Genomic DNA, 24,172 nt, shown 5'->3' with positions numbered 1-24,172 from the left:
AAAAGGAAGCGAACTCAAGTTAGGAATCTACCGGTACAGCAGGATTGACATGTGACTCAAGCAGTCGTGGTTTATCTTTGGCTGAGAAAATACAACTCTGGGTTATATTTAAACTTGACTCAATGAAAGGTAGAAGCATCCCTCAATGAAGTGCAGAGGTAGGTCATGTCGCTTCCTTTCGCCTGTTTCGATCATATCGGACACGTGGCTCGTGTCGCATACACTCCTGTGGGAGTGCAGTCACAGTTCCCTCAACTTCCCTCGGGCAAAAAGGTTCTGTCACGTGTAAGGCCCGCACCTCGTCAAAATTGTGAAAAAAAAGGGCGGCCCTTACACAAACCTAGGGTGCACTGCCCACTTGAGACGAGCATTCAATCCTACTGTAGACGATTTCCATCTTGCCAAACACTGGCTTCGGATCGACAGGTTGGCTTGATTGCGCGATCTAACTTATAGGCCGAGCACGAACGTCACCAGTCTTCGAGTGTACTTCACGCCAACTGCACGAAACCCGGAAAAACTGTGAAGCGCAGGAGTTACTTGGCAGCCCAGTTGTCAGAGAGTGCAAGAGTGCGATTCTTGTTATGGTTTATTGGTAAGGTAGTTCGTTCTAGACCGTGGCGACATCGCGGAGAGACTAAGGACAAGACGAGGGGGCGACAACCACGAGCGTTGTGTTATGTTATTCGTCTGTTCGCGCAGTTAAACAGACCACCGCCGTGAAAGCGCTACTGCGCTTCTGGCCTGTGAACTGCGCTATTCGCTTGTGCGAATGCCTTTAACTGGAACAGCCTCCCCGTTACTATTTTTTATCTTTCTCTAGTTTTCTCCTTTCCGACCCTTATTTAGCTTATTCCAGTAGAGGGCAACAAACCGTAAGTGTTCACCTGGTTAATGTCTCTCTATCTCTATCTCTCTAAATGTATCTCTAACTATATATCTCTCTAAACAGGTCCCGCTAATTTTGACACTACCAGATTCTGCAATGGCAGCGACTTGAACCAATCGGAGAGGATGTAAGAACCATGTGAGCCAATCAGAAATGACAACATGGCGGGATTCGATTATGTACAGAATAACGGCCCTGTTCCGGATTACGCATTGTCATATAGTGGCGTAAGTTTGATTTCCAGCGCCAGTTCCCGGAAAGCTTGGCTTTCATTCTTCATTATGTCCCAGACGGCACTATGTAATAATGCAAAATTTATCTCATCTTTTCCGCGTTTCTCCTAATTCCCCAATGAACCAAAGAGTCACCAATCTCAAGTTTGATTAAGCACCGTCATTAGGTAGTAAAAAAAAAAAACCGAATCGATGAAATGGGAAACCGTGATTGATCTGGTGCCTGCATGCCTATCGTCAGTTAATAATACTAAAAAACTACTTCGATTCATGCAGTCTACTCCAACAACAAACCCCCAACAAACACACCCTCTTTGTCAAAACCACCCAGACGCGTCGGTCCGACGAGGGTGATTCTGCCCAGCTACGGACACAAATTCCACCGACGTCCCGCTCGTCCTGCAAATGGCTCATTCGTCCGCGTCCCAAACGGCACACCCCGTTCGAAATTCAAATGCCATCGCGGCGGCGAACGAGAACAAACAACACGAAAACAAGGACCTCAAATTCATTGGACGTTCCGCATCGCAGAGGCCCAGTTTGCCGAGAACCTCGCTGGCCCAGCAGGCGCCATAGAGCGCGTCACCCCCACTGCGGCGATCTGCATCGCGCAGTAAACGCGCAGAGACGCCTGTTCTCTTCAGCGTCGAACTCTCTATGGTCGAACCGAACCCTCCTACCTCCGCCGCCCCGCCCCTACTCCTCCCTCCGTCCGCTCCCCCCGTTAACTCTTCTCTTTCGTGCTGTGACGCAATTTTACTGTGCCCCGTCTGGTTAGGGGTGGCGTTTACGAAAGCCTACCCATTTCTTATTGGAATGGCGGGACACACCCATGCGTGACTCGTGCAACTCGTCAGAGACCGTCGAACACACGTATCGAGATTTTTTCGTGGTCGTTATATACTGTCGGAATCGACATTGCTCGGACTGCACCAAACGGGCTATATATCGCAGACCAGTTTCCGATACGATAGAAAAAATGGCTGTGGCTTAGCTAAGGTTAAGCCCAGGATGCGAAGCATACTATTTTAGTTGTTGAACCACTGTTTAGCCTGGTGAACTGCTGTTGCTTGGCTATATTTGGTTCGGCTAGACGAAGGAACAACTCATGCAGGCGAGCGCACGAGCTGAGACCCGGCTATGTAGCTACGCGGCCGCAAGCGAGCGCACAAGTTCAGCCTCCGCTTTTGCAGCTGTTATGACGTCATATGGTAGCTACGCGGCCGCGCGCGGCGCAGCAAGGAAGAGCGTGGTTGTGCGGCTAGTATGCTTCGCATAATATCATTTTTTTTTTGTTGGACCACGGCACCGTGGGTCACAGGCTCAAAACGAAGAGAGGCGGGCGTTACTTCACTTTGTGAACTTAGCTGGCATCTGTCAGATTCTGCATAAACGCGTCTTCGGCAACGCAGTGTGCCGCTGCGTTGCTTGAATGCCGATCGCATTACCGTCGACAGACATCGTGAGGCGAGTACCGCCGTAATTTTCTTCTCCCGCTTAACGCCCCCAACCCGCCCCCTCCCCCCGCTCGCGCAGACTAAAAGCTGGACGCCCCTCTGGCAAACCTTTCCCACCTCTCCTCCTCCTCTTCCTCCTCTCAAACTCTGTCCGCGTCCTTTTATCTGCGTCCGGCGTGCTGGAAAGCGAGCGCAGTTAGCGCGCAGTCCGCTCTGCCCCCTACCCCCTCCCTCCCCTTCCGTGAACACGATCACAGTGCGCGTTGTTGCGCACTACCGGGCACGCCACGGGCAAGGCAGGACCCGCCAGTTGTTGGGTCAGCCGGCCGTGGCACGGCAGAGCGAGCAAGTGAGCTGGAAGGCTGTTTGCGTTGCCGCATCCCCTCCCCGTCCGTGTCGAACAGGGGCGCGCGCGCCCAAAGGCGGCTCGGATGCCGGACGTTCTGGGCGTGCCAGTTTGCCGAAATTAACGAGGTAATTCTCTCTCTCTCTCTCATTCTTTTCATTTTTTTTCACCTTGAGGTTTCGTAGACGCGCATATGTCGTTATCCGGGGGCGAATTCGCAAACATTTCTCGTTCGCAAGCGCTCTTTGCCATCGGCCAGCGGCATTCCCTAATGTTAGGCCCCACACCAGGATTGGCTGAGATTTTATCTTATGAACAATTCTTGGGTAAGAGTTATTTTTCTTTTCTTTTTTGATGAATACGTTGCTGGGCAGAGATTGAGATAAAGAGTATCCCGGCTACTCCACTTCTCTGTGTTAAAAATAAATAAATAAATAATAATGAAATGAAAAAAATCAATGGAACCAAAACAATGAAACTGAAAAACATAACGCCGGAATGGAGACTCCGTTCAAACCTATCCACGTGATAATGCACGGTATGTCCGAACACGCAGCTTAGTTCGAGTTCCGTCCACAGCACGCGTCGCCGTCGCCAGGTCCAACTCATCCTCCGTCATCTGTTAACACCCACCCACCAGCACGGCAACGAAAGGTTCACGGTCCAAGGCAACTCGTTTTTGTGCTGGCTGAGTCGTTCAGCGTGACTACTGCTGCGCGAGTCCACCGGGTACAACAAAGGCAAAGTACTGTTAGGAATGGCCTGCCGAGGTGGCAACATGCAAGTTTTCGCAACCAGCTGCAGCTGCGAGCGTGGCGAGCTTCCCCGAAGATACCACGTAAGCCTTCAACACCCGCCGCGGTGACTCGTTTCGTAGGGACCCCGAGGTGGCGCGTCAACAACCCCTCGGCGCCGCTATGACTAAGCGCGATCGGCGGATCAACTATTGTCAGTGAAATCGGCAACGCCTTCACGTTCTCTCAATGGCGAAAGTAGGTTCCACCTTGAGACAAGCTCGCGCATGCGTGCGCAACGCGGAATTGTAGACGACGACTACGCTGAACACTCGCGAAGCAGCAAAGCGACACAGGGTGCGCCCTTGCGCCATGCGCTGGTGGTCGTAGTGCTGAACCAACTACCCCATATGCACACTCTACCTTGCCTTCCATCAAAAAAAAAAAGGAAAGAAAAGAAAACGCACTCTTCAGTTAAAATCGAAAAAAAACAACCATCATTTGCAGACTTTAGGCATTCCATCGGGCTCGAATCTCATTTACAGTGACGCAAGCTTTCTCCCTCAGTGAAGATCAACATTTTGTTTTTCTGGCGTTTTTTTTTTACACCAAATAACATTTTTTTTTCCTGTTTCACTCGTTCGGTGGTAGAAGGTCCAAGCAGCCACCTGCCAGATGAGTCCTCAGCGTGGCGTGTGAGATCGCCTTTAGGTACAAAGTTTGTTTTTTAAGCACAACTTTTAAAAAGTCACTGTTTTTGTGAATCGATGCTTAAACTGGCAGTCGTGATGAGACAGTCTCTATGTTAGGTGTTTCTTGCTATTCATGCTCGATGAGTTATCCTGAAGGTTCCCGGCTTGGGCCTATTCAACTCTGAGGCCAATAATACTTTCTACAGCTGCTTCAAAGACCAAAGTGACACTGTGCCACCTACGAGATTGGAGCGAACCATTTTTTTTAATCAACTTTTTCAGTGGTGATATGTCGAGCCTTCTTCAACTGCGAATCATGCATTGAACCACGTAAAAACAATGAGGTTGTTGAGACGTTGCAGTTGGAAGTGAGTTCGTAAGCGTTTTGGACGTTGTTTCTATAGAAGCTGGCACATCTTTCATAGTGGGTATGCGCCATTTTTGGGGCTCATCATCATCCTCCTCACTGTCATTCCGAGCTTCTTTTGTGTCATCGATGCTGTTTTCACGAGCGTCACGACTAATAATTGCAGGCCAGCGTACCACCACCTTCTCAATAAACTTTTCTGTCGGTGGGAGGCAAAACACGCATTTTCCCTCAGCACCCACATTGTTGGATACGCACACACTTTGTTAAAGAAGATGTAACTTTAGACTGAGCTCACAGCAGCAGCACAAAACTTGAAAAAAAAAGTTAATTCTGGGCTTTTACATGTCAAAACCAGGATACGATCATAAGACACGCCATAGTGGGGGACTCCGGAAATAGTGACCATCTGGCGATCCTTAATGTGCACCCCAATGGACGGCACACGGGCGTTTTTTTGCATTTCGCCCCCCACCGAAATGCGGCCGCCACGGCCGGGATTCGACCCCGCGACCTCGTGCTTAGCAGCGCAAAGCCATTAGCCGCTAAGCCACAGCGGCGAGTTAACAAACTTGGAAAAGTAACAAACAGTCTCTTTTTTAAATCACGGTGGATTTTCGAGCGACTTTGCTGCCGCCGATTTTGTCTGACTCAAAAGCTTATCCGAATAATCTTGCTCGAAGCAAGCGCTCTTCGAATATACGGCATTTTGCGCTGCTATCAGGAGTGGCTCTCAAGTGACATCGCAATTTATTCTTTTATGCATTATCGAAATTATTAGCCTTTCAAGAGCTTTAACACATTTTCACGAACAAAATCTTCGTTTCGCAAATGTGCAAGCAACACTCCGAAAGGCGTGTTCGGGAATGTTTGGTAGGCACGTACAAAAGCCCGATAGGGACACTCACCTTAAGAGATTCCGTTTTGGAGCTCACTAGGTTGCCCAAGTCCCTAAGAATCTTCTCTGTCAGCTGCGCGATGTCCTTGTGGTGAGGCTTCGCCTTGAACTCTTCGAAGTTCTGCGACAACGACAGCAACAGGCGGATCAGCTCTCATCGGAAAGAACACAAACAGCAACGACGAATTTATGCGTGGTCGCGCGGCGCACAAGGTGAGAACGTGGCTATAGTAACGACTGAAAGCGTAATGCAGACGCACACACAGACGCACGCATAGGCACGCATGCAAAAGCGCGCACACAGACAGACGCAATGCACAAACGAGAGAAAGAGAAAGGAAGCAATCACGACAAAACAATCACTCTGGATGCGAGACAGAAATACGACTCTCAACCGTACATATATTACCTGCCGCGTTTAGAGTGAGAAAGAGAGAGAGAAAAAAAAACAGCAGAAGAAAACGAAATTTATCGCCCGGCACTTACACCTGCCGCAAGCCGCCGTACATTTTGCTCCATCGCAAGGCGCGGTTAAGAGCAACCCCGTTTTCTCGCCGTGGTTTCCATCAGATTCCGAAAATAATTTAATCCCCGCGGCTTCATATATATATATATATATAGCGGCGCCACTCAAACCTCAAGCAAGCCCGCTGGCGGTGCGAGGCTATAAATCGAAGCAGCTGTAGCGATGAAGCGACTTGCGAGGTTATTCAACAAAAATGCTCGGGCACTCGCTTTGTAGTGTGGTTTCTTTTTCTGGTTATGCTCGCTACACGCTTCTCACGTGCATTACGCGGTTCATCGTAAGGGAGGAAACGTTTTTCTCCTTCACACTTTCCTTTTCCACCGTCGTTTGTTTCTATAGAGAGTGTACCGAGTCGTTCATTTCGTTCGGCGGTAATTTTCATCAAACCGTAATAGTTATTTCGCGGGGTCTTTTTTTTCCCCTTCTTTTTTTAAATTCTTGTGATGACGCTCAAGATGCCCTGATCCCACTCTCCAAGGCGACAATAAGTAGCCGCAAGTTTGAATGAGCGTTACGTTCGGTAAAAAAATTAGGGGTGTCGAAATTTTGAAACTTCTTAATCGGATGACCCGCCACGGTGGCTTAGTGGAATGAGGCTCCTGTTCTTAGATTTAGGTGCGTCCTAAAGAACACAATGTGGTTAAAATTAATTCGGAGTCCCCGTCTACGGTGTGCCTCACAATCGGATCATGGTTCTGGCACGTAAAACCACAGAACATAATTTCATTTGATTTGTGAAAAAATTTGGGCCACCAGGCTTTCTTTAACGAGCACTTAAATCTAAGTGCGCGAGCCTTTATTTTTTTCCATTTCGTCCCCATCGAAATGTGGCCGCCGTGGCCGGTATTTGAACCCGCGACCTCGTGCTTGCCAGCGATACGTCTTACCCAGTACGCAACAACGGCAATGAAAAAATGAAATGCTAATGAAAATGCAAAATGAAACGCAAAATGAAAATGCTAATCGAATGGAATACGAACACGTGAGAAGAGCGACCTTCGAAGAAACAAAATACGAATACTTTCTTACTCCTCGACAAGGTATAACTTAAAGTGTTCGTGGAGTATGCATGTTAAAAAAATGTAAAGAAAAAAGAAGCGCTTGTTGAAATTATTTGACACGTGGATGTACTGCCCTTCGCAACCTGACGTCCGGTCAACACGACGAATTTCAACATGAAGAACTGCTTTCAGTTACTGGTGCATCGCGACAACGACAGTAACAAGACAACAAAACTTCAAATCATTAGAAGCACATATAGAGTGCTGTGCTTGTTGAAGGACATAAGTGTCCTACTATGTACGCAGCACTGCGAAATCTTTTTTGAAAAAGAAAAGAAAATCATGCATGACGACGCTGACTATATGATGAAATGCTTCGTCTAAATCCAGACAATAAAAAATTCGACGACGCCTAAGGACTTCTCATGAGTTGTGGATGCGAAAGAATTAACTTCTAATTGAACGACGCCGAGCGGCCCATCAAACGATGATCTCCTCGCGGTCAAGCTAACGCGTTGAGACGTTTGGCCAATGCCTCCCAGATAGCACAAGGCCGCTGCATTTCATTCCGTGACGTCAGGCTACCTTCCCCGACTCTAATGCTGACGTTCCCGAGGAAGCAGCGGCGACTTTGACGTCACCGCTTTCGTCACGCCTGACTTGGCAATGAAAATTTCGGTCCAAGTAGCACCATGTCATCAAGCAGTGTGCACAGGCCTTCTATCTAGGAGGCGCTGGTTTGGCCCCGTGGGTAAGACAGCCGGCTTCTGAGCGTGGTGCCATAGGTGGGGAACTCGCTACCCCCAACGTTTTTCTTTTCAAATTTATGCCGTTTTTTATACATTAATTGCTTTATTGGGATCACCGAGGCGGAGTTAAAATGCCGAAGAGAGCTTGCGCGGAGAAGGCGGATAACACCGGCTTTCGAGAGCGAGCGTGACGTGGCGTCGAGGCGATGCCCTCTCCCCTCACGTGACACCTGGAGGGCCAGCGCAGCAGGAGGTGTTCCATTTCGCCCGCTCCGTTATATGTCGAGGCACGCACATGACGTGGCGTCGCAGCCAATGCGAAGTTAGGTGCCCTTTCGCTGCCACAGAAGCCGGCCTTTTCGCTCAACGGGCCATGTGACGCTCTCACACCAGAAAATTTGCAGGCTGTCTAGAGGTGATGGCCACTCCGCCGAGGCGCGCTCAAAACGCTTTGAAATCGCTGACTGTGCACAAGAACGTCGGCGCTGCGTTTCGGACAATAAGTTCGAAAAGAAAAACCTGCGTTTTCGCGGCTAGTAAGGAAGCTTTTGGCCCCCAAATAAATAGAAGGCGGACCTTGAACGCTTCACCCGACCGAACTAATTAGAAGTTTGTCTCTCGGTTGTCTCTGAGGGGAACTGTGACGGTAAATCTGCGGGTATCATATGCGCTATAGGCGTGCTCTGTTGACTAGATCGCGCAGATCTGTGGGCATTTAAGCAGGTGGTTCTTCAAAAATAAAACCAGTTGTTAGAAAGCGCTCGTCCTTGTGTTGCCCCTATTCTTCGTCCCTGTTTGTTTGCGCACAAAAAGTTTTATGATGAATCTGTTCCAACTAGGCCGACTCGCAGTTATGCTTCGGTAAATAAAGTTCAACGTGCTTCTAGTTTTCGAGTTAAGATATGTACATTCCATGTCACTGAACGAGAAACGAAAAAAGAGAATATAAGAATAATGTTGCGAAAGCAGTTTTTCTTAATAGGCGAGAAACACGTGTCACAAATTATGTATTCTGCGTGTATAGCTTTTGGAGCCTTAAAACTCTAAATTACAATCACAACTGAGTGAGAAACGGCCGTAAATAATTCAAACATTGTTGTTACATCGGGTATACGAATGACACTTTACATGCCTCAGTTAACAGCCTCCAAATATGTGGCTGATAAGTCAAATCTCAGGATCTCGCAGCGTGTGTATTATTTTAATTTGTTCTAAATCGCAGACCAAGACAATATTCCGCAACCGTAAGCCTACGCAAATTTTATACTTAAATTTGCGTGCACTCCCGTTTTTCAGTATCGTTTCGCCCGTTTGTACTTTTACGCATGGCACTGCATTTTGACTCCTACAGGAATGACTGCACCAGGCAAAATTAGGTGAAGTTTGTCTCCAGTTAATCAGTTAAGGTGCGACTAAAATGTCAAAGCGAAGCACACCAGCGAACTGGGGACAAAGGAACGCAGGCTCACCTCTTTAATCTCGGTGAAATTCGACGCAAATAGACTCTGGTTGGAGATCTCGGTACCAAAACGCCACGCCCAGTTCCGGACACTGCAAGGGGAAAAAAAAAAGAAAGAGCAGACACATGAGAAGGCAGCTTTAGCACCTTATGCAAATGGAAGGAAGTAGGATGACACTGGAAAACACTGCCTCGTATAAGTAAAATAAAAACGTGAGTACAACGGGTCAACCGCAAAATGAAAGTTTGTTTTTCGACGAACTATCGAGAAAACTGGGTCATAACTTCCAAAAAAGAAAAGAAAAGCAAGAACTTGGGCAAGGCAAGACCTGTTACTGTTCTACAAGTAAATTATTTGAATAATAAATTCATGGCTGCAAACCAGTTGAGCACTTTGACGTGTTGATAAGAAGAGTCAGTCCTCTGAAGCATTGCGGCTACAACGGAAGACAACATTTGGCACTTAACTATGCGACAAGTTTTGTGCTTAAAAGGGCTTGGACTAGCTGGTAACATTTCACGATAAATGTTATTTGCGCTCGGGTCCATCGCTTGCTAGTGCTTGTTTCAGGTGGTGCATTGTTTCACGCTGTTTACTGCGCTTACGTTACTTTATATTGAAAGCATGTGGAAGTTTATTGTAAAAGACTGAACGGATTATTATGAGATTTAGTGAATATGCTGGCTAAAATAAGCCTCGCAAGGTGGAGTCTGGCGCATGTAACACAAGCTGACGAAAAAAAAAACAAGATATGTTGAGGAAAAACCAGGATATAAAGGTCCAATGACCCTAAAACAATAAATCGCTGAAGAGAAAAGAAAGAATTACGAGCACGAACACAGTACGGACTACAACTAGAGGCCAGAAATGATCAAAAAGCAATTCGGAATGCTGACGTCAAATACGAGCGACAAATTGATTTCATGCACGGAAATGCAAACCCACGCTCGAAAGGAATTCCGAGCAGTTTGATTGACGGGGCGCGCGGCGCGGCAGCAGTCTCTGGGGCCCTTGACTGACGCCAGCCACCTCCCCTTCAATGGTACCCACGAACCACGTTGGCCCCACACAACGAACCCCATTTGTCCCTTCATGTAAACGTTTTCTTCCTCTTCCTCCGAGCACGGGTATGCGTTCTTGAGGGCTTACTTTCCTGAGATGCCATCTGTTCGCGTTGCCTTTTCAATGTCCGGATTCCTTCATTGTGATTTGGACCTCCATTTATATACAATCACATCAATTGAACCAATCCGGTTCTCCCTTCCCCTCGACAAAAACGAGCAATGTGTCCTGAGGCGCCACAGCTGTAACACACAGGCGATGCGCGACCGACGTTGTAAACGTCGGGGTCAACCCTGGGACGCTGAGAATAATAAACGCGATCTTCCGAATTCCGATTCGTGGTGGTAGCTCGACGAGTTCGTTGATCGTGCATCGCGTCGTCGGGAAAGGTACGTCGGTGCTGTCGCAGTTGATCGACTCGACACTCTGCAACGCCTGGCATGGCAGACAATGCGGACACAGCAGATGCATGTTCCTGAGGTTGGTTGTGAGCCCAGCCAAGCAGTTCGCCACCGCCCCTTTGGTGTGTCTTTCAAGTTCTTCGCGGACAATTTGCCTTATAGTTGCCGCAAGGTCACATTGAAAACTGTAGTTGTCATTGTCTTCAACGCTTGATTGCTACGGCATGAGCCGGGCGAGGAGAAGAAGAAGACGTTAGCGTGGGCAGTCGAGCGAGGCGTCGGCTCCGGCGTGGCACTTGCTGCAGCAGCTCCGTCGTCTTGGTCGAAGTACCCAGCACCTCCACCACAAAACTGTTACGGTTAAAGTTAAATAGGCTTTTAAGGACCGAGATTGACGGTGAAGTAAAGATGGCGTCCCGAGGCTGCCCACGCTAACGTCTTCTTCTTCTCCTCGCCCGGCTCACGCCGTAGCAATATATATATATATATATATATATATATATATATATATATATATATATATATATATATATATATATATATATATATATATCGAGCAAACGAGTGCCTCCAGGCTTGCTTGTGCGGCAAAACTCGCGGTGGCTATTCCCTTTCATCACGATGCAAAGTCAAGCTAACTTTCAACACGTAACCGCGAATAGAAACTTTCCTAAACTACATTACCGGTGCGCCGTAATGAGATGATAACAAGTGAACCTTCCCTCTCCGCCAGCACGGACACCATCATTCTCACCTCTTTTAGTAGAGAAAACGGGACAGCATCGATTCCGCTATGCGTAGCGTACGTGCAACAATGACACGTTTACGCGTGGGCGTGCGAGTTTGTGCGCATGCGTGCGTGCGTGCGGCTGCTCCGTCCGGGCCGGCTTGATGTCGCTCAAGGCGTCCAGGAGTTATTTCCGCGACCGGCTCGCACCGTCGCGCTGTGGCGTCGCCACGATTCCCCACGCCACAGCGTAGCGTACGCGCCTGCGGCGCGGCCTGGTTCACCCCTCGCGGAACCGGAAGCTGGAAGTGGGCATAGCCGCGGGCCTACGAGGCGCCGTCATTTCCGGCGACAGCCCGTGGCTGTCGCGACTTTGCGCGGTGAGCAACCATCGCGTCTGCCGGAGGGGACGCGCGACGATGCTGGTGACGCGAGTGGCGGTCCGCGGATTATCTTACAGGCTGCGAGGAACAAGTGCGCGAGTACATACATACATACATACATACATACATACGTCACTCATTGTTCAGAAAGAAATGGCTGACGCAATTTTGTATTATGATTATGCTGTCACGTGCTAGTCGCAGTGAAGAACGACACAGTGTCGGAACTGTCAGTTACAAATTCAACTCTTTATCGAGCGAACTAGAGCCTAGCAAAACAACTGACACTCACGCACAACCATAGCGGCGAGCTGAGCCGGCGATCGTCGAAAATCTGATCTGCGGGTAAAGCGTGTCGGCTTTTACACGTGACTCGTCGAATTTTCCAGAGTAATCGCCGATGCTTGCGCGGCTTCCAGAAAGGACTCGCCGTGGTTGCTCAGCAACTATGGCGCTGGGCTGCTGAGCACGAGGTCGTGGGCTGCGGAGCACGAGGCTGCGGGATTCTGGAAGCCAGCCGCGGCGGCCGCATTTCGATGGGGGCGAAATGCAAAAACACCCGTGTACTTAGATTTAGGTGCTTGCTAAAGAACCCCAGGTGGTCGAGATTTCCGGAGTCCTCCACTACGGCGTGCCTCATAATCAGAAAGTGGTTTTGGCACGTTATAACCCATAATTAAATTTTTTCCAAAAAGTGCTACATGATCCGCGTCGCGCATACAATCAGCTTGCAAATACTATGGCACCATCTCGTCGTCTCCAGCGGCACTGTGCTTTCCTCCTCACTCTTTCGCCACACTCTCCTCCTCTTTTTGCCTCGGGCTTTCGCTGTAGCCTCCTCCTCCTCCGCTTTTCTCCTCGCGCTCTCTTCGCTATCGCCTCCTTTCATCCACCGCTCGGTTCCGCGTTCGCTCTTTCATCTTTAGCTGTGCTCGACAGCTTGGTTAGAAGGGATGCCGAGGCACGCCGACGCTCAACGCAGGAACGGGCCCCTAAGAGCTGCGCTCGACAAGCGATCTGGCATTAACGCGAGCACTTGAAGTAATGAGCTATCGTCCCTGTACATCAATGCATCGAGGACAGCAAAAAGAAAAAAAAAAGACGAGTTCAACCATGATCCCGCGGCAACAGTCATCACACGCAGAGTTGTCGATCAAACAGCGGGGAACTTCCCTCACTGATCACGCACGCAGCAAAAGGAAAAACGAAACAATGTGGTAACTAACGATGCTCGCAATGACAGAACGTGTTCGTTGACGTGGTTTAGGTTGCGAAAGATTGTTAAACCCGTCAGGGATGCTGCTTAGCGGCTATGGCGTCCTGCGCAGCGGAGCACAGGCCCACGTGCTTGATTCCCGTTCGTGGCGATCACACTCCGTCAAGGATTGAACGCAAAAAAATAATGATGATAAAGGCGCTCGTACATAACTGTTCGTTACTTCTTGGAAAGGGTCTGGCAACATGGGCATCGACATCACCGTGAAGAAGGTAGCAACCCGGGTTAATATATCATCGATTACGCGATAATTATTGTTTTTAGCGAATAAGGCAGTTGCTTTCAATCAAACGTCTGAGGAACGCGTTACGTTTACATGCCATAGCTTGGGTGCATGCTAAGTGCCTGAAGGAGGTCAGATTTAATTGGTAGCGCTCCGATACGGCGTCTCACATTGCTCTTTTATTGCTTTAGTACATTAAACACAAATAACTAGTGCGTCAACCAACCAATCAATCAATCAACGAACGAACCAACCAACGAACGAATGAATAAATCGATCAACTGCTACTTGGGATTGTCATCTCCCTACTCGCGGCAAGAGCCGTTAAGGCCGCGTTCATAAGAACAGGACATTAGAGCATCGCATTTCCCAGCGCGTCGCGGTAATACCATAAGATATCGCTAACGCGAGGCGCATATGACCGCTCACTCGACTCCCCGACTTCATATCATAAACTTTATACCTCCTTACGGCGAAAGCATGTCGTTAGTGCTTTTGACACCAAGAGTGCGGCACTGGCCGTCGTCCCTTAACCCCCTTCCCGCAGCGCAAGATAGCGAACCAGAAGTGCGTCCGGTGACACTCCTGCCTTTCCTTCCTTATGTCATTTATCTGTCTATCTCTCTCTGTATGGAGCCGATGCGCGAGAGTACATAACAGACGCGCTAATCAGGGCACTGTCAAATTCTGCCACATTGTCAAATTCTCCATCTCGTCAGCTGTGATTGGCTCACAGAGCGACTACGACCTCGTTGGTTGGTTCAAAAGGCCAAAAATAGATCAGTTACACCTCGGGGCTCTACGGCAAGTATTAGACCTTTTTTCTGCATTTCTCGCACGACTGGTCAGGAGTATCCACCTTCGCAGCTCACGCCCCAGCTCTCAAGCTCGCGAGATCGCCTAACCGGCGTGGGCGGATGATGACGCACGACAGTCCAGGCCTGCTTGAAGGACGAGTTAATGAAGCTAATGTAGCATTACTCATGACAGTGTCTACAAGCGGAACGAGGTAGCTTTGAAACTCACTCACTCACTCACTCACTCACTCACTCACTCACTCACTCACTCACTCACTCACTCACTCACTCACTCACTCACTCACTCACTCACTCACTCACTCACTCACTCACTCACTCACTCACTCACTCACTCACTCACTCACTCACTCACTCACTCACTCACTCACAATCAAGACTACACACACAACTGTAAATTAGTGCGATTGTATATGGTTATACGGGATCATCCATAATGGTCAATATGACGGAGAGCTCATATAGGACGCCATGCGTAAGGCAAAAGCCGAGTGGATTCTGGCGCAAAGACGCGGAGCCGTCCGCTCCGCGGGGACTTTCATATCCGCATCGCGGACTCATTACCAGAACGGGTCACGGGAACTTGCCGGGGACTCGTAAAAAGACTGCGGGAGAAACTAGAGCCCGCATTGCTTCCGCTCGCCACGACGAGGCGCTGCCGGCGCATAGCGCGAGCTGTGTTTTTGTGGGCAGCGAGTGTGTCACTCAGCGCCTGTCTTTGCTCGCATGCGTCGTTTATACTTCTTTCGTATAGTTTATATTATACTCTTTTCTCGTATTTTTGATGTCACCAAGATGTTTGGCAAAGCGTCACTCGCACGACGCAACGTCATAGTCAGCAGCGCCATGAAACTATCGCGCGTCGTTAATCAGGAGATTGTCCAATTCGGCCATTATGTAGAATTCTGCAATGGCGGAATTTCGAGCCAATCGGAGAGGCCGCAGAAGCCCTCTGAGCCAATCAGAGCTCGCAAGATGGCGAGTACGTGAACTTGGCGGAGTCTGACAATGTCCAGAATGGCATCCCCGGAACCACAATGCATGTCTCCGAGTATACGCCGTACACACTTGTCGAAAAGCGCAGTCTAGCTGAAAGAAATGACGCTGCAACATCAGGTTTGAATCCACGATATGACACGAAGTTAGACACTCGCTGATGGTTGAGTGCAGCCCAGGCAAAAGTGAGAAATATAAGTTACACGATGTACGGGTCTCTCTTCGCTGTTCTTTGGCCCGCTAGTACAACTGGCGTAGTTTTCGTGTCCGTTACTTTTATACACGTACCTTTTCTTATTTTATTGTGGGGCGTAAAATGACAGGCCTGAAATTAACCGGCAGGAAGGTGGCGCTACATATTATCAAGCAAGCCGGTTTTGCTGATAGTCTAATTAGGATTAGGTGGAGGAAAGTGAAATGCAAATAGACAGGAAATTCGATGCGTTTCTCAGAAAACCTACGGTATATTAAAGCTATCGAATGAGTATACCAAGGGAATGGAATCACAGCCACAGGGAATCAGAGGATTTAGTGGTGAAACTTAGTTTCTTACAAAATCGGCATTCCTAGGACGTAGTAAACTGCCGCACGGCCTCGGTACCTGGAGACCACTTATAGAGGTGTTCCTTATACCATTTTTCATGCTGTGTAGTTCATCGTGGTCCTATTGTCCCTCGCGGCATTTTACAGCTGTTGCCCGGGCAAGACGGTGTTGATTCCTACAGTTAAACCATAAGTTAAAAGTAACGAGGTCACAGTTACATTCATAATGCCGAGCGCTGAAAGACAGCGACATTAGTCATACTACACATATACTGCGGACCGAAAAACACCCTGAAAAATTCCAGTCAGTCGATGGTTCTTACCATCGTTGCCTCACATATTCATTTATACAGGGTGTCCCGACTATCATGCATCAAGATTTAAAAATGTGCAAATGCCACGTATCTGGACAGAACCGAGGTAATGTTATTTGCCGTCGTTTGGAGATACTGAGATTATCTTTTTATTCAGCACAATTACATAATTCCCCTAAATTAATTATTCAATTTCTGAAACATTATAGTTAGATGAAAAGTGTTAAGGAGAAAATTGTTGAACAACATGAAAAGCTCTCGATACAGCTTTCTGTTTCTCACTACGTGCGACATAAAAGTGGGTTTTTCGGGCGTGAAAGAAGCCCGCGAATACACGCAAAATTGCCGCGCGACTGGCCGCTCGAGGCACTTTTGCGTGTATTCACGGGCTTCTTTCATGACAAGAGCTTTCTTCAAGTCAGCTGCTACTAAAATGTCATCTTCAATGTTTTCTCTCGCGGATGATGGTGGTATGCAGAGCATAGAGGCTATCCTGTGTGCCCAACTACGACCGGAATCATGTCTCGAAGGGGTGGGTGTACCCACGCTCCTCGATATGGCGGGAGAAGCCTGTGGCAACCATTTCTTTTCCATTAACTTGCAAGTGGTTGGAGTAAGTGAGATGGTCGCATATTGTAGTATAGCGTCGGTTGCTTGCCAAGTCTCGGTATAGGCATGACAACGGAATGCTTCCAGTGCTTAGGCAGGCAGCCGTCTTGCCATTGCTTGCTGATCAATGAAACTATGTACTGCGTGGTTTCTTAGCTTTCCTCTTGCTACGCCAGGTGTCAGCACATGTCTTACTGGTTTGCTTTGCCTCCTCATAGAGGGCGCGGGAGTTTTGAGGCACGGACATTGAAAAAAAAATGTATGGGAGGGTAGAGATATCCAGCTCCGCAGTAAAATAAAGACGCTTCCCTGAGCCATTCTTTCACACACTTCATTAGTACAACACAGCCGAACGCCATGAATCGCCACGCAGAGCATCATACTGACGTATGCGTAATTACCATGAAGGCTCTCTTCCTGATTCTGCGCAAACTCGATGCGAAGTGCACAAACAGGCGAGAGCGAGTCCAGCGGGAAAGCGCAAAGATTTTTTTTAATGCTCCGATAATGTCCGTTCGTATACATACGCCAGCTGGAAAGGAACTGAAAACAGCGACCGAGAATCGTAGTACGAATAATATATAAAACATGAACAGGCACCGAGCGCCCCCTGTCATGCGGGTCACGCAGCAACGCTTTGATGAACACATGAAGGCGTGTCATTACAGGAACAACGAATGACCTAGCCGTTGAAGAACAACGAAGAAAAATAGATGGACAAGGGAAGGATGGGGAGGTGGGGGAGAGGGAGCGAAATGGGAAATGTCCGGCTTCATACATTGCTCGCTCATACGTCCCGTTCTAGCGCCGGGGCTAGGGAGTACGACCCGAGCGAAACTGTAACTATCGCGGCGATTAAAACAAAGCGGAAATGGATTCCAACAAGAAAGCGACAAGAACAGTTCGGGTAGCAAGCGAGAGTGCAGCGGACGCAAAAAAAAAAAACAGAAACGCGGCCGTTTCGATTGAACGATCGACGAAGCGAACCGGCGAAAGTTTAATTAAGCGTCATAGCCAGAACATAAAACAGGCTGGCGGGACCGTAACACAGGAACACGGAGAAGGCAGTGAAAGGCAGAAAAAAAGGAACAAACGTCAGGGAGACAAAGAAAGAAACAAAAAAAAAATGACGGACGCAATAAAGGCAGGAAAGTCGCCGGATGAAATCGAACCACCATTGGGGAGCGCGCACCGCTGCAAGCTTCATTAAGCGCCCGCTGCTGATCCCAGTTCTCTCTCTGAATCGGACTTTGAATCGGAAGGCGCCGTCGCCAGACAGCGGAGTGAGCGAAATGAAATAGAGCGGACACGGCCTTTTCGCGCAGAGGAGCGCGGGAAATCAATCCTTTCTCTTCGGGACAAGGAGAAACGCTGGTGGCCGTTGTATGGCCGCGGCCAACGTCGGGCCATTCCAGTCGAAGGCGATTGAGCTTCGCTGCCTTCGGTACACGGCGACGCGTTTGGTCGCGGGGGCGTGCGGGTAAAAGGGTCGGGGGGCGGGGGGGGGAGGCGCTGCGCTATTCGTCGGCGCGCGCCGCGCTAGCAGGAAGCTGGGCGCCGAGGACACGCCGTGAACGTTTCCCGAGGGAAGCCGGTGAAAAGCGTGGCGCTTAAAAGGAGCACGGCAGGAACTTCAGAGCTCCGGCTGCGCTGGTTCTACGCCTATAGGCGGTGTCCAAACCCGCGTCCCGGCGACGGCTCTCTCCGTATACTAGACCCGCAGCTCGAAGGCTATGCTTTTTTTGCTGCCTGCACACGCCGGAAGAGATTCGGTTGCCGGAAACGCGCTTTAGACGCCATATTTTAGGCATCAGCCATCGCGCGTTCTGCTCGCATGGCTTCATGATCAGCGTTTTGCCATCACCAAATGTGAAGAACCACTATTGGAGGGTTTCTTTGAACGGCTGAGGCGGGGCCCGTTCAACATCTGATCGGCCGAAGTAAAGTTAACCGAGAGAGGCAAGGTGGAACGAGGAGCTTGAAGTCATGTACAGTACGCGACGCCCGCGGTGAAACGATGTCCCATATATAAACAGAAGTAGCCGAAAGTGGCGCTGGCTAACACGCCCACGACTAGGGATCTAGTGAACACACAAAAAAGTTAAAAAAGCAGGCGGTAGTGCGGCCGTTAAAGTAGCTCTAATGGGTGTGTACCACACGCGGAACGTGCATGATGAGGGATCCCGCCAAGGGAAAAGAAACCGGGAAAAAACGCATTGTTTGGGCCAGGGATTGTTTCATTGTTCGCAAACGGCTTCACAGAACACAAAGGAGCAATAAGAAAACACCAAGGCGATATCAAGGCTTGCTTGACCTTATTGTTTTCTGGCGCCGTTTGCAAATCTGGGGAAAGTTGTGTGTCCGTCCACTTTAATCTGCAGTTTCCTTATGACATTTACATATCAACTCATAACAACTGCAAATTTATGCTATGCTTTTGCTGGCTTCCTTTTCTATAACTTTCAAATGAACCCAAAACGAACGAAGCAACCTTGCGTATCAATGGTCGATTATCAGCAGGAGCTAGACCGAGCCTGGTTCCCTATAAGTTAAAAACATTCCAACCTGTTTCTACTACAATCTCCCGATGTTCAATTTACGCAGCCACCGACGCAAGCATCGGGCAGTAACCCGCAGCGTTGTTTGCAAGTCCAATCAAACGCGCTCCAAGTTTATAGGAGGACACTCTCGTTCACCTTTAAAGCGAATAGCACCGCCTACATAGACAGGCTTTTCTGATCTACTTGGCTGACATGAGGGGACGAGCAAGCGGCAGTGTAGAGGGTTCGGTGGAGGCGAGCTAGCACAGTAAAGGTAGATAACGGTATGAGGAGGAAGGTGCCGGCGTCTGCGATTGGTCCACTTCCCCTTGCTTAGCCTGCCATGGCTCAACAGATAATCGGAAGAGTAGGTTTATGCCGGCGTCTGCGATTGGCTCACTTCCCCTTGTTCAGTCTTCCATGGCTCCGCAGATAACCGGATGAGGAGGGTTGTGCCGGCTTCTGTGATTGGTCCACTTCCCCTTGCTTAGCCTGCCATGGCTCATTGAAAATCGCGGTGGCGTGCAACTGATAGTTAAAAATGCGGCTAGAACAGGTTCTGAGCGAGGAAGAGTTGGGAGCGCGACGTTATATACGTGCCCAAAGGGCTCGACAACGGTATACTGCTACGCAAAAAAAGCGCAAATATATTCATTCTCCCTGGCTGCTCGGAGTAGCGAGTTCCAGGGCGATCGGCGAGCAGACATAATCGATTTACTTCGGAACGAAGTAGCTACCGACTATTACAAGAAAAAAATTGCTTTGTTGGGCATATTAGTGCATCTTTATTGCGTACACGTCACTTTGATGTCGTGAGTTTTCGTCTTTTTGTGACATCGTGTGAGAGACAACCGAAGTGAGCGCAGCCCGAAAATATTCTGACCAATAGCGGAAGGGCAATGGGGAGAAAAGCCTACAATCGGAAAGAAATGTTTTTCCTTTGTTCCGTCTAAGCGAGCATAATCACTCGGTACACGTCATATCAGACGGGGAGTCTTCGCTGTTTTGGTCACGTCGCGTGACAGACAGGCTAAGGGGGGGTGGCCCGAAATATGTTTGACCAATCGTGGAGGGCTGATTGCGTAAGTGGAATAGAAATTGTTTCAAGTATATTTACGTTACAGCGCCTCTGGAAGAACACGTTTTACTCGCTCCAAAAAAAAAGGCCAGACCAAAAAAGAACGGCGTAGTCGCTGACAGGTGTTGAAGAGCGCATGTAAAGGGTGAACTGCACTATTGTCACCTGTCTCGAATCTAAACCACTCTTCAGAGAGACATAGGATACTGACTAATCGGCTAAACAATCAGCTGAACAGCTCCGAACCATCATGTTGGATGACAGTATCCTTAGGTGGTCGGCTAGTGGAGAAACGAGCGAAAGAACTCTGAGATGGCACAAAGGCACGCCCAAATCGAGAGTCTGATAGGGCTATTGCAAGTGATGTTATTACAAGAGAGATGGGGTGGAATTTAAGAAACGATGTGACATAAAAACAAAGCTCACACACACACAGCAGCTTGTGCGGAGGAAATATGGTTGGGAATATCATACTGCACTTTCAGTTTACAACTTCACTATAACCCCCCACGCCTTATGCACACTCAAAGGGCTGCAGCCTTCTACATGTGCCATCTACTCTCAAGCCGATGTCCTGAGCCTAGAATATTCTTGAAGCAATCGCCTAGGGCCGCTGAGAACTGGTGGTCTCGTTCGTCGTAAGGCCTAGCACGGATGCGCAAGTTCAGCTGGTGTGTTTAAACCGGGAATAGAGCATATGGCTTTTTTAAATCCAGCAGTTTCGAATGATGACATTCTGTACTTAAGTACTGGCAGTTGCGAACTTCTGCATGCATGCTTGGTTACGCCGATCACGCTCTTAACGACTGTCGCCTAACAAACAAACAGTTCTGCTTCTTCGCAAAATCACCCATTTCTCTTATTTCTTGGACTTAATATGGGACTGGCTCTCAATCCGCTTTACTTGCCTTTGATACGCCACTTTTGACGTGCAACGTTTTCTTCTAGCGTCAATCAGCTTTGTTTCGATAAGAAAAGACAGTTATTCTTTACAGAGGCCCTAATGTCATCTGCGTGGAAAGTTGATATCAATTTTTATGGCTTGTTTACACAACTTAAGCGATACCTAAATAAATTAGGACTGATAACGAATTCTGTAGAAATATCGTCTTAGGCATAAACGCATGTTACGCGTTGATAAATTGATTTTCCTTTATTCCTTTACATTGCACTGTTTCTCTCTATCTGAAGTTTCCTTTATCTTTTAGCAGTCAGACGCATATCTTCATGTGCGTCTGACTACTCAGTCACACTGCTTATTTTGTTTTCTTCATTCATACACTGAGTGTTCACTTCTTCACTGAGTCTTCCCTGAGCTAATAATGCATCAGTATCATGATCATGCGCGGAATTCTAGGACTTGCTTACAAAGCGCATCGACTGCTGCCCCTGGTTATTGTTTGCCGCTTGCTTAAGTATATTAATCGTCGTCAGTGGCCAAATGTTGTACGGAAGCGAAACCACCCGTAAATATTTCACGTTTTTTTCAGGTCACCACGTCAGAGCCTAACGGTAAGCCTGATACCGTTGACATAAGGAATATACGATTTTACGTGCCAGGCTTAAAATTAATTTTTAGTGCCGTTTTGCAAATCACAAGAAATACATCAGTGAGTGAAAAGGTACTGCGCATAGCACTGCTCTTTTACTGTCAAAGTATCAATAATAATGCAAAAAAAAGAAAGACAATGAGGACTTCACACAGCACGAAGGAAAAATAAATAATTACACGAAAACACGGGATTGAATTCACGTGCAGCTGACCCAGGCGAGGAAAGGAGACGACGCCGGAAGTAAGAAAACGAAGAAAGAAGAAACAAAAGTCATCGTTGTCTCTTAATTATTTTTTAATAACTGGCTACGCCGGACACGGAACTGTAGCTCATTAGGGATACGGGGAAAGGGTGAGGAAGGGGGGGGGGAACTCGTGTTTCTACGGCGGATACAAAAGCTGCGCCTGTTTCACGGCGAGTTCATTCCGAGCACGCAGACTAAAACAAAAAAAACAAAGAAAAAAAGGCGATGAAACGGAAGAAGGACGTATCTGTTTCCAACGGCTTAATGAACTCGTTATTAATTTCGCCGTCTCGTTTCTCATTCAGAACTAGAGCTTGGCAATGTAGCGGAGAAAACGCGCGACGGCGATTTCATTCCGCCCTATTTATTTCTTCTTCGTCTCCGCGCTCTTTGTTTCTTTTTCCTTCACTTTCATCGGGACGTGATACGAAACACAAAGGGAACAGGAACGGTTATATTACTATTCTTTGAGCAACGCGATCCACACGAGAGGGGAACGAGAAAAACAATCAACATCAAAAGGGAGATACGCCTCGGAAGCGTCAGACGCCGCTAACAAAGCGCCTCGAGATATTCATCGTCCCTATGATGGATGGTACTCGCGCGACCCCGAGTAAGACAAGACACGGGAAAAAAAAAAAGAGGAAAGGAACAGCCAGACCATACGCTACGAACAAGACGTGTGGGTGCGCGCGCGTGTGTGTGTGCGCGCGCGCGTCTTTTCGAAAGCGCGACGGCGGAACTCCCAGGCGCGTTCGCGTTCGGACGGTTCTAACGAATGCGAGAATTACCATAATGAAGGCGAAATCCCCAGGATGGCGGTGGAGGCGGTGAATGGGATTCTCTCTCTCGCGCTCCGGCAGGCAACTCGCGGCGGTTTTATTGCAGTTCCGCGGCCACCCGTTCTACTCCTTGGTCTTGTTTCCCCGCTCTTTGCAAAAGCGGCCTTCCGCGCATTTCGCGGCCTCCTCCGCCGCCTTCGGGGAACGCCCTCGTGCAAACGTTACGGTTGGGCGCGTCAAGTCGGCTTTGCCTCATTAAGACCTTGTGTGCGGCAAAGCACGCTTTACAGGCGCTCGTCGGGGAATGATTTTTTTTTTCCTTTTTTTCCTTTTTTTCTTTAATACAAGGTGCAAGACATTCGTAATGCGAGCGACGAAACGAGCATCGCTTGGAAAGTAGAAATCAATGGGATTTGATTCAGCCAAGGAAAAGGAATAACGGACGACCCTAACAAGGCGCACCTACAGATGTCTCAAAACGCGGAAGGGCAGAAATACCAGAAAAGGAGTGCTTTCTTTTTTTGTGTACTTCTTTTAGCGAAGTTTCCTTTGCCTCTTTCCTCCACAATGTGTGTCCCGGCTGCTGCTATCTTCGAAATTGCATAACTAGCGCCCCTGGGCATGTGAGGCTAGGTAAGGTGCCCGAATATACAAGTACAACAAGAAGGAAGAAAGGAATAATTTGGGAACAGGGGAAACATAAGTAGCGTGCTGCACAGAAATGGAGAAGTTGGCAACAGAAGCAGCCGAGTGGGGAGAAGTTCGTTGAACGCAAACGAACTGAGCCAGGAGTTGAGGAGCGCTGAGCTGCATGTAAATCAAGGCATGTACAAGTACATGTACAAAGAACGCGTACAAAGAACGTGTACAAGTCAGATAATATTACTTCGCGAAAAACTATTTGTTTTTCATTAAACTCATTTAGTAGACGTGGACGTTTGTTTTGAAGCATTTGCCGACCATAGCCAGTGTGACAACACGGAACATTCCATATTTCTGTTGCAAAGCACTGACTTTGGGGCCCGGTTGAGGGAGATAAGCGCGGTGCCCTGTGATTTCCATTCGCGACCGCCTATGATCTCGCAGTACTCAATAATCCTCTATCGCAGCCTACACTGAAATCGAACGTCACTCACAGCTCGATGGATGACACATTAGCATCGCTTGCTCTCTCTTCGTACGGCTACGACTGGGACGTTAGCTATTCCAAAAGTATGACCATCAAAACTTTCAATTCTGTTTCTTGTTTTCAAGGAGATGGCGGTGTGTGCTAC

General features: G+C 48.5%; 1 protein-coding gene across 1 annotated transcript in view; it reads right to left on the bottom strand.

The window, feature by feature from the left end:
* The window catches only part of LOC135897132 (voltage-dependent calcium channel subunit alpha-2/delta-3-like), a 197,675-nt gene that overhangs the window by 80,765 nt on the left and 92,738 nt on the right, over positions 1-24,172 (bottom strand). Inside the window, exons 2-3 of the mRNA XM_070540876.1 lie at positions 9,362-9,443; positions 5,627-5,737 (exon numbers count right to left, since the gene is read on the bottom strand). Coding sequence (XP_070396977.1) covers positions 5,627-5,737; positions 9,362-9,443 — 193 coding nt within the window. The remainder of the gene's footprint in view (positions 1-5,626; positions 5,738-9,361; positions 9,444-24,172) is intronic.

The sequence above is a fragment of the Dermacentor albipictus genome, chromosome 6 (assembly GCF_038994185.2).
Source record: "Dermacentor albipictus isolate Rhodes 1998 colony chromosome 6, USDA_Dalb.pri_finalv2, whole genome shotgun sequence".
Classification (NCBI taxonomy): Eukaryota; Metazoa; Arthropoda; class Arachnida; order Ixodida; family Ixodidae; genus Dermacentor; species Dermacentor albipictus.
The sequence above is the reverse complement of the archived record's forward strand: the minus strand, read 5'-3'. Positions and strand labels throughout refer to the sequence as shown.